We start from the raw sequence: 14,711 nt of genomic DNA, 5'->3' as shown, positions 1-14,711 counted from the left end.
CAAAGCGCATTCAACCAGAGGCATGGCCTCTTCATGGGCATGGGCAAATGGTGTGTCCTTACAGGACATGTTTGGCAGCAGGATGGTCCTCACAAAACACGTTTGTTAGGTTTTATAACCTGGACATGGCGTCCATCTCCTCACCAGACCTCTCCATATAGAACGCTTCTTACATTCAACAGGTGAGCCCAAGCCCTCATTAAGGGTGGGCTACAGACTATAATCAACACAGCCACCTATATATCCTGTATGCTGTTATTGTTGATCTGCCCTTTAAAAGTCATAAGCACTACCATAAAGAAATAAAACCTACTTTTCCAACCATGGTTGTTAAAGGGTTCATAAAACCAGACTAAATTCATTTCAAGCTGGCGTCCGACACATGGAACTATTCATTGCATATACACATCGACCTGTGGCCTGTGACTCCTTATGCATATATCTATTTAGTGTCATTCCTCTGAAGGTGTGACATCACGTAGTGCAGCGTGATGGGATACTGTTCTCCGTAGTGCTTATGTAGCGCTTCCCAGCATGTAGACATTTACTCACACAGGGGGCTACATATTTAATTGTTTTATTTTCTGCAAAATATAAAGAAAATAGCAGTTTTAGGCAACGCTCTGATTTGAGCATACAAACTTTTGGGAGTTCACACATACAACAAACAATAAACTCAAAACACTCAAATAATAGTTCAATTACAATATTCAATGCATCAGAATATGTTAGAATACAGAGCATCTCACATAAACTCTATTCTCTCAAATTAATGCTATTTTATACCCATTAGTTGTGTGAAAACTCAGCTATGGGGCATTCCACTCAAAACGCTGAGACTGATTAACCCACACTATTGATTGATGATAAATTTAGAAACATATACATACATTTAACACCACAACGATTTATATTCAGAACATTAGTGCAATGTTTTAAAAATGTTCACCATCTCACCTGCAAAATATAAAGAAAATAGCAGTTTTAGGCAACGCTCTGATTTCAGCATGCGAACAGTTCACGCAGTGTTTCACATTTGGAAGTTCACACATACAAATGGCAAATGTCCCACATACAAACAATAAACTCAAAACACTCAAATGAAACAACATTGCCAATCAGAGGATTGCCGTGATTGGATAAGGGTTTCATATAGATCATCTAAGGAGGTCTCCCCATAGTGCTTAAAGCAATGTCTCATTCCCTTCATCTCAGGCAACCGAGGTTACATGTGTAACCGGAGACGTTTTTATGCTAATTGAATGTACAAATTAAATTCTGAGATTTGGATACATTGATTAGTAACACAGTTGTATCCTTAGTTATTTGCCCTCCTTTTTGGCCCTCTTCCACTGTCAACAGTTGAAAGAAAGCAAATCTGCCTGTTAACCTAAAAATAAATAAACCTACTATCTGCAAATATAAGCTATATTCTCACAGGTATTACGTATGAACATCTGTTAACTAATACATTTCCCCGTCCTCTGTATGTGTGCTGTAGATAATTGATGAGAAAATTCATGAGCCAACATTTTGTTTATACTCTAAAATGTGTAAAACTGTATTAGTAAAGCATTTTATACACAATAATTTATTTGTTTGTACAACTTTGAACATTTTTCAACCAACCAGAATGAAGAATTCAACAATTCTGTCATAAAAACAAATAATTGTAATGCTTGTGTGGAATGATTAGCATTATTCATAGAGCCAGTTTTTCCTTGGACATACTGCATAATAGTAATTAAAAGTGGAAATAGCAACAGTATGTTATTGACTGAAGCATAAGGTAAAGAAATGGCAAATGGATTAAAATTCTGCCCAAAGCAGCCCTGCAGATTATATCCCCTCAAAATAAGATCTGGTCTTCAAAGAAAACAGCAGAACCGTGTCAAAGAAAGAAAGCAGATATACAGTATCACTCCGACACGCTGGGATTCCGTTCTTCCTGCCTTTTGTTCTGTATGATGTAGACTCAACGCTGTGGCAGCTGAGCTTGTGACATCAGTTCAATACTGTTGTTGGCTTCATGTCTTTGCTGTTTTTTCTGCCCATTAATATTATTTCTCGCAGCAGTTACTTCTGAAATGATCTGATCACAATCAAGACTGCGAAAAGTAACATTTATGCTGTTAGCACAATCAGCACGATATTTACTTTCAAAACATTCCATAAAGCTTGCTTGCTCACAATCTGGGTACAAAGAAAAAAAGTTGATGTACAAATTATAACTGTGGCCGTTGTTTTTAATTTGTTTGTGGGATGTGTTTGTCTGCATGTTTGCGTTGCATGTCATCTGCATTTACCCTTGGAGCTTGTTCATTAGTTTAGACAGGGAATGAATGTAATTAAAATATTTCAGAGGACTGGTTGCCAATATAAACAGCCTGTATGCTTCATAAGAACTTACAAAAAAATCTAGCAGCAAATTTGTTATTTTCACATGCAAATTAGTTTTTGATTTGCAGCAAATGTTTGCCAGAAGTTTGCAGCTATTCGCCAGTAGTGCCGAACCTCCAGCAAACCTTTGGCAACAATGGAAAATTTGCAGCAAGTTTTCCACAGAGCTCATTTGCATGTGAAAATGTTTAGTGGCGAATTTGGGGCAATTTTGCGGCAAATTTGCCATGAACTCTTGACTTTCGTAAGGTAGAAGAACTCTTAAGCAAAGCACAGCCCACATCTCTGAACAAAGACATGAATAAGATTTTAAAACTTCCGTTAAATTAGAAAAGTGATAGATTTTGATTGGCTCTGTTCCCAAAACCTAGTGAGCTGGCAGCATTTTAAGGCATTACATTTCAGGCATGGGCCACAATGATTAATTAGATAGATAAAGTTTGTCAAGACAAACATTGATATTGGCTTGACAAAGCAAGACAAGCAGTAATCTAGCTAGTCAGAAAGACTGTCACATAAATAGTCAACTAAACATTTAGATTAAAGGCCTTTTATGGGTTCCCTTACAAAAAAAATCTAAACTTGCCACGAATTTGCTGCAAATTTTTTTCACATGCAAATGAGCTTGTGATTCGCCAAGTTTGCAGCTCTTCACCGCTAGCGGTGAACCAGCAGCAAACCTTTGGTAACAATGGACTAATTTGAAAAGCTAATTTGCATGTGAAAATTATCAGTGGCGAATTTATGACAAATTTGCCATGAAGTCTCGATTTTTGTAAGGGTTTGTTTACATTTTAATTTTTGAATTTACGGGCATTCCATTTGGTCACTTAGGAAAGATATAGCACACTAAGTCATAACAGTCTGAAGGTCTGTGCCAAGTTAGTTGGATGTAGCTTAAAAGCTATTGACCTGTTTCATGTGACGTCACTGTATGACCGTGCCGCCATGTTTGTGTCCAAAATTCCATTTACCTTCAATGTGCTGTGCTGTGGGATGCGGCAAAAGTCAGCGAAATTTTTGTTTCCATTTATAAATATCAAAAAGGCTGCTTTTTAATTACCAGAGCCAAAATGTAATTTTTCTTTCGATAAAGTTTTATCTTTTAAATGACATGGCTTAACTTCCCAAAAGACAAGCAGCGATGAAGGGGGAGAGCATTTATTTAGACATGTCAGTTATCTGTACACGTGTCCATTATATTTATAACATCATCAATTCGGATACAATTAAACTGAAAATGCACATAGAATGATGTTATGTTCTTCATTATTTAAAAGCAGACATGATAATCTCAGACATTTTGTAATATTGTTACCAAATCAGAGCAGAAAACAACACAAACCTTTGTAACTTCTGAATGAGAGATGTTTACGGTGATGTACTCGCCAGTCACACATCAGACTCGCCGCCGTACGAAGGTAAATTGTGGATAAAATATATTTAAATGTCCGTGAAAGTCAAATTTGGCAATATTTGTTCTGATCTCAGACACAAGATCAGCACTTGGGACTTGGCATGTATCAAAAGCATTTTTTTAGGTTTTTCTTGACATTGCTTTACAGGTGTTTTACCATTCATCGCCATTGTTTCCTCTCGCTGATGGTCACAAAAATGGCGGCTGCGGGGAAAATGTGACGTCACTGAAACAGGTCAGTAGAATGAATTAGTGTTAGAAATTTTGGTCTCCATTTAGGGCTTTTGAAAAAAAAAATACTAAAAGACTGGAAAATGTGAAATTATGTTTTCATAACATAAAAACTGCTTCATACATGTAAACAAACACAGATATCTGTGGCCGTGTGAGCACACTGCAACACAAAGTAAAATAAATAAATAAAAATAAAATAAAAGACAACCAATATAAGGACAGTCTTCTGGTATCTTGCACCAGATATTAATATATGATGAGTTTTTTTTGTTTTTTTTGCCGCTACCTGCTTGTTTGCTTTTTCTTGCTGTGTCATGTTTGCAGGTGATTGCTGGGCTAAAAATTAATTGGGAACACCAGTACGCAGGTTTCCCAGCCTACTTAACCCAGCTTCCTCTCCCATGGTCGCTGTCCCAGATAGCACACGTAAGTCTCAGAGATGTTTGTTTTAGATCTTTTCATCTGGAAAGCATCACAATCGAATTAACATCTGCTAAACAGATCTACAATCATGAACGTCTCAAAGACATCTGCTGAACGTCTCACTGACATCCAAGACTAAACGTCTTATAGACGAATTGCAGGTGAGCAAACAACCTAAAAAATACATCTTCTAAATGTAAACACATCAGATAGTCATCTGGGTGATGTACGTGTGCTATCAGGGGAGTCTCATTCCTTTCTGGGCTCCGTTCAACATACATAACTTGTGTCTGTACCTGGCCTTTTTTGCTTGAGCAATGTGTTTCATTATCCATTGTTCTTTGTCAATTCATGTGATTGTCTAAAATAAAATGTTACTATTTTTGACAATTGTGCTCATCTTCTCCTTTTTTGTTGCCATCCCGGAATCGAGATTGTAACACTTCCCATTATAATATAAAGCCCTAATAAAAATACATTAAAAAAAGATAGCAAGACAGACATAACATGGCGCAATTCATATTTTCAGGTTTTGGCTTTAAAACAACATTCAAAACCCATTTTACTTCCATAAGATGACTTATTACAGATTGAAACAGGATATTTGATGAGAAAAAAAATTTAAGATAGGACTTACTTTTATCCATCGGGCATTGACTGGATCGTAAACAGGATGTTACTGAATGGAGTCAGGTGGTTTGAGCGGAGGGGTTGAAAAGTAAGAGGAATGCTTGACAACAGCCGAAATAGAAAGTTGTTTCAGACGAGGAGCAAGATATGAAATTTTAATGAAAGATTCAAAAGATATTTTTCCTCTTTAGAATAACATGCACCGTTGAACAGAGCACAATAAGACCAGGACGTGTATATAACATGTGTATTAATAAAGTAAACACTGTATTAATCATTTTGATTTCATGTTGACTTCAAAGGTTGTGTTTATAGAGGTATATGGAGAAGTTAAGCCCAAAGTATACTTCGGTCAGACGTGAATGCTAGGTGTCTGCATACATGACAGTTGACGCAAATCTCGTCATCAGCAGAGTAATCAAGCACTGAACGCATGGAGCCTGATTTTTCTAAAGCTCAAAGTATACTTCGGTTTTTACTTGAATGCTTTGCGTCTGCGTACAGTCGAATGCTAGCCTTTCAAAGTATACTTATTTGACGACTACTGCACATGCACAGTTGTTGTTTATACATTCTTCTCATGAAGTTTAGCATCTTACATCTTATAGCGCTTCTTTGTGAAAGCAGCCTGGAATTGTTTGCAACAATTAGTGGGTCTACAAGGTGGCATCACTCATTATTGAGCCATTGCTTTCACAGAGAAGCACTAGAAGAACATGTAATGCCACTAAACATCAAAAGATGAAGGTGGAAACAACAACAGTGGATGTGTATGTCAATAGCACATGTGAGGAGATTAGGAGATACCTAAATTTGTATAACTTGAATCTGAAGGAATATAGAGACATCTTTATGGGTCTAAACTCCTGAAGAGAAATAGTCTGGTATCTCATAGCAGTCATGGCAGCAAACGCCTGTGTATGCACACAGAGTCAAATGAAGTATTCTTTGAAAGGCTAGAGTTCGACTGTACATAGATGCTAAGCATTCATATTAAAACCGAAGTATACTTTGGGCTTTACATGCATGAACAGACCAGAGGAAAATGCACAGGCTTAAAATGTAAAAATGAATTTGCAATGGGTCAAAGTTTTTGAAATAATCTGAATTTATCTAGTCCATATTCATGAAGCAACCTTATATAATGCTTTTATACATTTTATGCCAGTTGTCATTTTCATTTTAATTCATTTTTGATCAAGGGAAAGTTCATTGCATGACTTTCTTTTTACTTTTTTCCATCTACTCTTCTCCTGTGTGATTCATGAATCTGTCTCCTCTTGATCATATGGTAAGTCCTCGTCCTCTACCTCCTCTCCCTGGCCTCGGTTCGGAGAGATATTGCCATGGCCGATGTCCAACACTTGAAGCTTGGACAGGTGAGAGAAAGACTCTTCAGAGTGAACTGAGAGACGGTTAAATCTAATGAAGGGAGAGAAAGAAAAATGCCTTTTTGGGCGAACTATTTCTTTAACATCAAAAAGATTCATATAAAACATCATGAGACAATTTTAAACTTAATTCAAGGATATCACAAGGGAATCCAGCAACTCATATTTTGGAACAAATTCTCAGTTAGTTTTGAGCATGCCATCTTGTTCCAGTCTATATTAAAATGCCTTCCACAGTTCTTAGAAGTGGCAAGTAAATTGTCAGAAAAGCTGAGCTGTCATATGCGGACCAATTGTGTTTCTCTCTGTGTTCTCAGATCAAGACAGCAATTTAGAGAGGACCACAAGTTTTCCAGACCAAACTGTTGTAAATAGATTGGCTAAATTGCTAAAAAGTTGCATTGACATTGATTTCTAATGGTTAAAGCATGTCCATTAAGAAACTACCATCGAGATTGGAATGACGTCCACCCCACCCACTTGAGACCGAATGCAGTGCTTTATATTGATGCACATGATTCCATTTAACATTGAAATAATTTTCTGTTTTGATTTTCTTTTTATTGATAGACAGTAGAGAAGGGGCCTGAAATTATGGACAAATGTAAAAAAAAAAAAAAAAGAGGGGCAACAGGGACAGAACATGTCACAGTGGTCTGTGTAGGTTGCGTTTTATTTATTTATTTTTTCTAAATTTAAAGCCAAAATATAAACAATTTTGATTGAAATCATTTTTTCATTTCAGAGGAAATATGCAAACATTAGAAAACAGTAGGTCGAAATTTCTACAGCTGAAATCGGTCTGTGCTCAATGAAATTCAAATCACTGCCCCCAGTGGCCAAGGCTGGAAGTGCTGTTGAATGTATGGGCGCATATGAATTAAATGTCCACTGAGTGCTGCAAAAAGACTGAATTTTTAGTGTAAATTATGTAATTTATGTTAGGGGCAATGGTAGCATAAATTATGTAATTTATGTTAGGGGCAGTGGTAGCTCATCGGTTAAGGCTTTGGGTTACTGATCAGAAGGTCAGGGGTTCAAGCCCCAGCACTGCCAAGATGCCACTGTTGGGCCCTTGAGCAAGGCCTTTGACCCTATCTGCTCTGGGGGTGCTGTATCAAGGCTGACCCTGCACTCTGACCCCAGCCTAGCTGGGATATGTGAAAAAGAAGATTTTCACTGTATATGTGCAAAATGTGTGATAAATAAAGAAAATTAACTATAATACAGTCAACAGGAATGCATATATTATTAACTCTACCCTGGAAAGTGTAACTGCCAGTGGGGTCAGGTTGTTTTCCAGGAAGTAGTTCCCTTTGTTCCAGAATGTATATACCAATCTAAAAAGTCTATACTAATCCCTATGCTGCCGTTGAAAGGGATGGAGTGCCATTCCAAGAAGTACATGCCGACTCCTAAGCAATATTTCTTGTTAGTGCATTCCTAAAATAGTTTCCTTAATTCCAAAGTGTAGTTCCCACCATGTACGTTCCAAGAAATGTATCTGGAAATTCCAACACACAATTTCCAACCGTCTAATCAGGAAAGCACATCCCCTGATTCCAACCTGCAATTCCGGACACTGGTGCATAAATTCAGCCATTGCTGGTTTTATGCAACGTGCTATCAGTATCGCTATAAAGAAAGGTGGCCACAAAAAGACTCATAAATTAGTCTCAAACTCATGACTTATCCATGTAAATAGATCTTCCAACACGCTCACTCACCGGGTCGTTAAACTTATTCAGAAAGGTGAATTAGTCAGAGTAATACTTGACTGTCGAACTGCAAATCATGTCCAACTTGAAATGAACCAAAAACTGTGTATATGTACTTTAGTGTAATTACCAATTAGTTGTTCGTATGATAAAGTGTATTTAAAGATACACATTTACACCAAAAAAATTTTAGTAGATGAAAATTGCCCAAAACCCATCTAAAACCATCAAAACAGGCCAGTCTAACAAGCTTAGACTAACCACTCTGAGAGACCAGATTATCTTAGGCTGGTTTAAGCTGTTTTTTCCTAGCAAAGGGTCACATCTCCTATATTCTCTTCCATTTCTGTACAGAAAGCCTGACAGGAGGAAATGTTTTTCAACTGCAGTTGTTAGCAACATGAAAATTGAATAAGCATACGGTAAGTTGTTACACCATTATCCAACAGTATTTGCTGTTCTTTAGGCCTCCAAGACAACATCTAGACTAAATTTTGCAGTTCCTTATGTTTCTAAAACTGATATAATCGATTCTGCATGTGAAAATCTGGCCAGTCAGATGTTCTAAAAAGGAATCATTTAATTCACTTCATATTCTCTCTGACTCTGGTCCAATTTTAAAGTCTGAACACCATTCAATGTCGTTCTGATCTTATAGGAAATGTTATTGCTGCAGCTGTGAGAGCTTCTAAACGAGTTCCTTGTATCAAGGTAGAGAAAATTCAACTGAAGTCTGTGAATCTACTGCTACTCTACGAGGACACAATTGATCAGATGTCTAATTGTTGCATAGCAAATGGGTTTATCATTTGGCAAGTGCATACAGTACACATGAAGTCAAAAATTGTGTAGTCTTTCTTTTCCGGCAAAATGGACCAAAAATATTAATGACTCATCTTGATTAGATTAAGAAAATAAAGTTACCTGAGAAAGATTCCTTTGATGTTGGGAGTGTTGAGGAAGGCTGTATCAGATACTGTACTGATTTTGTTGTTCTGCAGGTGAAGAAACTCTAGAGACTCAGGCAGGTCAGCGGGTATATGAGACAACAGGTTACCAGAGAGATCAAGCGTCTGAAAAATACATAGATAGAAAAGTTGTGACACGACCTTCAAATATGAAATCGGACTGTTTCTACACTTCAGAAGATATCACTAGACACATTTTCCTTTGGTTACAGATCACTTACAACAGCATGTTATAATAGACATTTCCTGACTGAAATGTTGCTTTAATAATAACTTGGAATTTGTGTTTGCTAAAATTGCCTCTTCACTCAACAGAATTCCTTTTCTGCATCTGCCTGAAAACAGAAATAAAAGCACTCTTTGCAATAATTTACTCTGCATGGAACTAAAGATTCATGCATTACAAACTTACTGGAAAACTCCAGATAGAACCTGTGGGAAACCTTAGCAAAGCCCAGTATGATGCCATTTGAGGAGAAAGTTAACCTTACAAAGAAAACTGCATGTAAAAAATACACATACATACTGTCATTATACCCCACACCACTGCAGAAACACTGGTGTAGTTTGTCTTCAATTTGCAGGTGGATGCAGATCACAAGCTCGTATGTGAACTGGAAAAAGTGGTTTAATGCGGCCATATTCTACACTTTTAAAGCATTTTATATGAAATCTTAGTCAAGGCTTTTTGCACCTGAAGTAGTCGGAATTTACATAGTAATTGTTCACCCTCTATTCGACCCTTTGAATTATACAGGCTGTATTTGCTTATGTACATTTAAGAGATATTTTTCATGATATGACTCCCTTTGATCAAGCTGATGCTTGGCGACATATGGTTTTTTTAAACAACTCAAATCAAACTTACAATAAGTGCAAAAGTCTGGTTCCGGAAATAAAAATCCCATTCGTTTTCTCAAGAGGCGACTTAATTTTTAACGATAACTTATAAATCATTAAAGGGATAGTTCACCCAAAAATTAAAATTCTCTCATCATTTACTCGCCCTCATGCCATCCCAGATGTGCATGACTTACACAGCACAAACTAAGATTTTTAGAAGAATATTTCAGATCTGTATGTCCATACGATGCAAGTGAATGGGTGCTAAAATTTGACACTCCAAAAACCACATAAAGGCAGCATAAAAGTAATACATAAGACTCCAGTGGTTAAATCAATATCTTCAGAAGTGATATGATAGGTATGGGTGAGAAACAGATCAATATTTAAGTCCATTTTTGCTAGGAAATTCTTCCCCCTGCCCAGTAGGGGGCATATGCATTTAAGAATGTGAATCACCAAAAACACAAGAATAAGAATGTGAAACTGAAAATTAAAGTGGAGATTGACTGTGCAGGGAGGTGAATTTATAGTAAAAATTGACTAAAATATTTATCTGTTTCTCACCCACACCTAACATATCACTTCTGAAGACATCGAGTTAACCACAGTCATATAGATTACTTTTATGCTGACCTATGTGATTTTTGGAGCTTCAAAATATTGGCACCCATTTGCTTGCATTGTATGGACCAAAAGAGCTGAGAAATTCTTCTAAAAATCTTCATTTTTGTTCTGCTGAAGAAAGTCATACACATCCAGGATGGCATAAGGGTGAGTAAATGATGAGAGAATATTCATTTTTGGGTGAACTATTCCTTTAAATACAGACCTACCATGAGCTTTGCTGTTGTTAATAGATGGCATTTGCTTCTGTTGCAGCCATCCATTATTTCAACTTCGTTTAAAAATCATGTTTAATAGTGGAATGCCTGGTGAACAACTACACTTCCCCTGATTCTGCAGAGAAATATCCATCAGTCAGAGAATTGTGGCCAGCAAAGTGTGCCAAAAATGCTCAGCAGCGACCACCCACTCCCATGACTCACTGTAAATGAGAGTGTTGGGAGAACAACGCAATCAATTCGTTCTCCCTACACTCTCAAACTACTTACATATTTGTATACTGTATATATGAATATTTTACAATAAACTTCAAGCGCATTGTTTCTGTACTTAAAATCAGCAACTGTAAATCAATAGTTTTAAATGTTTTCTTTTTAATTCGGTTACATCATTCCCAGTGCTTCATGGGATTGTAGTTCATTCTCTCATTAAAGACATTAAGGTAATGTCTTTAAAATATATAATTTATTTATAATTTAATAATTATTTAAAATATGTTTTGCTTCAAATCGAACCCTTACAAAAAATCTTAACTAGCTGAAAACTTGCCGCAAATTTGCCGCTTGTTATTTTCACATGCAAATGAGTTTTAGATTTGCCGCAAATGTCTGCCAGAAGTTTGCAGCTTTTTGCTGGTAGTGGTGAACCTCCAGCAAATCAATGGACAATTTGCCGCAAGTTTGCCACAAAGCTCATTTGCATGTGAAAATTATCAGTAGCGAATTTAAGGCAAATTTGCTACGAACTTTCGATTTTCATAAGGGAAGTGTTTAATGTTGTGATTTACCTCGAAGCTGGTTGGTTTGTTTCATCACTTAGAACTCTTTTATGAAGTACTTTATGAAATCCCTATGGAAAAAAATATTGGGAAAAATACTTCCAGAACCAAGACTGCAGAAAAAATGGGAAGGCACTGTTGCACTTTATTAACATCAGTGCTCAAACATCAATGAAATACACAATGACACGAATGGCATGCCTTATTTTCTCAAACTGATGATTCAAGTAAGCATCAATAGTTTTACTCTGTGATGTGCTCTTGGGTGGTGGGGGTCTGGCTTTTTACAAAACAGTTGGCCTTTGTGGCAGTAAAATTTCCTAAATTAGTGTTTTGTTGTTATTTTCTAAACAAGAGTTACCTGAGCCAAAATTAAAGCTAAATTTATTCTAATAAACCCCTAGAAAGTCGATACTTTAAAAAAAAAAAGTCAAACAGCTAGAATTCCCCACCACCAGAGAGCACCGTCTCGAATTTTTCTTGCTATTTCTTACCGTGAGTGCACTCAACTCCTGCCATGCTCCCTGGTAGATAGAGTTCAGCTTCAGTTGATTGTTTGCCAGGTAGAGCTCCCTCAGTTTGCTCATGCCCATCAGCGCCCTCTCTGGTATCTCTGTCATATGGTTGTCCTTTACCTTAAGAATCTGGAGGCTCTTGGGCAGTCCCATTGGAAGCGCCTGCAGCTTGTTTCCAGACAAATCCAAAGTTTCCAGAAGCCTGAGCTTCCTGAAGGCCTCTCTGTGAAGCTTGGTGCTGGTGAGCCGGTTGTAACTGAGGTTGAGCTCCGTGAGGGTGTACAATGAGATCAAATCATTGCGGCCGATCTCACTGATGAGGTTGTGGAGAAGCATGAAGGTCTTTGCTCGACGAGGAAGACCTCGAGGAACTCGCTCTAGCAGGTTGTTGTACATGTGGACAGTGTGGAGTCGTTTAAGACCCTGGAAGGCAGCCGGATGGATGGAGCGAGACCGGAGACGGTTGTTGTGCAGGAGAAGGTACTCTAAGTTCCGGATGGGTGTCAGAGCATTGACTGCAATGCTCTGGATAGAGTTCCTCTCCAGGTGTAGCAGGATTAGATTCCTCGGGAGGCCAAGAGGAACCGCGGTCAGGTTGTTATTGGACAAATCCAGATATTCCAGACGGTTTAACTGACTGATGAGAGAAGGAATGATATTTTCCATAAGTAACAACTCATGTAGTTGAAGGTGAACAAGAAGAGAGCCAAGCAGTAGAAAGAGTGGGATGTAAATTATGTTTTTTCTCTGTAATTGAGTCATACTGACCTGAAGGTCTCGTTGTCTACACCATCATTACTCAAGAAGTTGTTTTGAAGGTAGAGCTCTCGAAGATGGAACAAATTATCAAAAGCACCTGCGGGAATCTTTTCCAACATGTTATTCTAGAATTAAAAAAAACAAAATAGATAATGATAAAAATAATTCATGGATATCGATATTTTTTGGGTAGGTGCACTCTACGGCAATGTTGTCATCAAGTTTCATGAACAAACTTTACATTTCCATTTTGTTACCTCTTCCTGTTCTTATTCTTACATGGTTTTTAAAGAATAAGGTCAACATTAAACTTGACCTGAAACATCAATTAAAATAATCACACCTTATAAGAGTTAAAAACATGGGAAAACAATTCTTAATATTGTATTTGGTCAAAATGCTTTTGGATTATCCAAAACAATGAATAAATTTTGTAACACTTGTTTATATATGCAAAGTCAGGGTGTTTTGGGTGATTACTAGGGCGTTGCTAGGATGTTGCTAGGGCATTTATAAATGTTTGCTCACTGGCCAGAGTCAAACGAGACCATCCCCAAGTCTATATGATCTCCTGATCCTTAGATATGTGGTGTACCTTCTCAATTTATGTCTATGGGATTTTTCGCTAATTTTTCAGGCTGACATTCATATACTGAAAAATATATATATTTTAGGATATAAACCATGATTCTGTATTTGTTTCAAACAGAAACTATGTGTAAGTATTCCAATTATCAGCTTTTTTTTTTTACTCAAAATGAAGGGTTTACTGGATTTCTACTGTAAAATAATACTACCACTGTCAAATAGCTGGCACTCTTTCCTAGTGTTATGGTAATATAAAAGCTTGTGTTTGGTTAAAAAAAACAAGCCTATGTCAATGTTCATGTTTATAATACAAAGAGAGGTGTGCTGTGTATCTACTGTACTCTATCGGGTCTTTTTGACCCGAACAAAACAGCTTTTTAGACATTTTTCACAAAACAGAGGCGCTAGACAAGCGAGAGCCAATTACTTTTGACATCAAACATGCCATGAAGCAAACTGATGCACCTTATTTGAATAGAACACTAGCGTTAATGAGCTGAAGTGAAGTGCAAGATTTTGGGCGAATAATGACTTCTATTTCAGTCTGTTCCTCACACAAATCAGCTTCTGAAGACTTTAAATATGGCATTATATATGTAGATATAGATATCCATATAGGTTTATTTGTCATTTATTTGTCATCAACATTCTGCAGTATACCTTCATTTGTGTTCCATGTGTAGTGGGATAAACAGTGGGCATTGCACAGAGTTTTCCGTAATTATTGTACCATGCCTGTGGGTGCATGGGTTGTCCAATCACAAGCCTTTAGGGATCCTATAAAATGGAACTGTAGGGGACTGCTTGTGTGTCAGGGCACCGCTTGTGCATCACTGCCTGAGGACTGTCCATTCTGGTTTTGATCCCTTCCACTTTGGAGGTATGTTTGTTTGGCTAACTAGCTAACACTAATATGCTTGGTTTGAGGTAACTGGTTTGTTTATTTGGTCGATTAGCTTCAGTACGAACAGTTTATCACTGTGGTCGGCTGGCGGCTGCCATTCCCTCAACAGTCTGATTAAGCCTGCAGGGCAACATTCTCTGATGCTGCTTCTTTGTTTGTAGTTGCTTGTCTTTTAGTTGTTTTTGTCTTTACTATTTGTTTGGTTTTGGTTTTATGATGTTTAGCCTTGAGCTATTGAGTTTATTTTTGTTTCATCTAACCTTTTCTCTGGCTCTGTGTGACAGTGTTGTGTGATCA

At 37.3% G+C, this 14,711-nt stretch overlaps 1 protein-coding gene across 2 annotated transcripts in view; it reads right to left on the bottom strand.

Annotated features, from left to right (window-relative positions):
- Positions 1-580: 580 nt before the first annotated feature.
- Positions 581-14,711, bottom strand: part of LOC127420540 (podocan-like) — a 31,117-nt gene continuing 16,986 nt past the window's right edge. For both annotated transcript variants that reach the window (XM_051662904.1, XM_051662905.1), the window contains exons 7-10: positions 12,932-13,047; positions 12,143-12,800; positions 9,138-9,286; positions 581-6,526 (exon numbers count right to left, since the gene is read on the bottom strand). In XM_051662904.1, the coding sequence (XP_051518864.1) occupies positions 6,367-6,526; positions 9,138-9,286; positions 12,143-12,800; positions 12,932-13,047 (1,083 nt within the window). In that variant the 3' untranslated portion in view covers positions 581-6,366. The remainder of the gene's footprint in view (positions 6,527-9,137; positions 9,287-12,142; positions 12,801-12,931; positions 13,048-14,711) is intronic.

Source organism: Myxocyprinus asiaticus, chromosome 29 (assembly GCF_019703515.2).
Source record: "Myxocyprinus asiaticus isolate MX2 ecotype Aquarium Trade chromosome 29, UBuf_Myxa_2, whole genome shotgun sequence".
NCBI classification, from domain to species: Eukaryota; Metazoa; Chordata; class Actinopteri; order Cypriniformes; family Catostomidae; genus Myxocyprinus; species Myxocyprinus asiaticus.
Note: the sequence above shows the minus strand (reverse complement) of the source record. Positions and strands in the feature narration are given on the sequence as shown.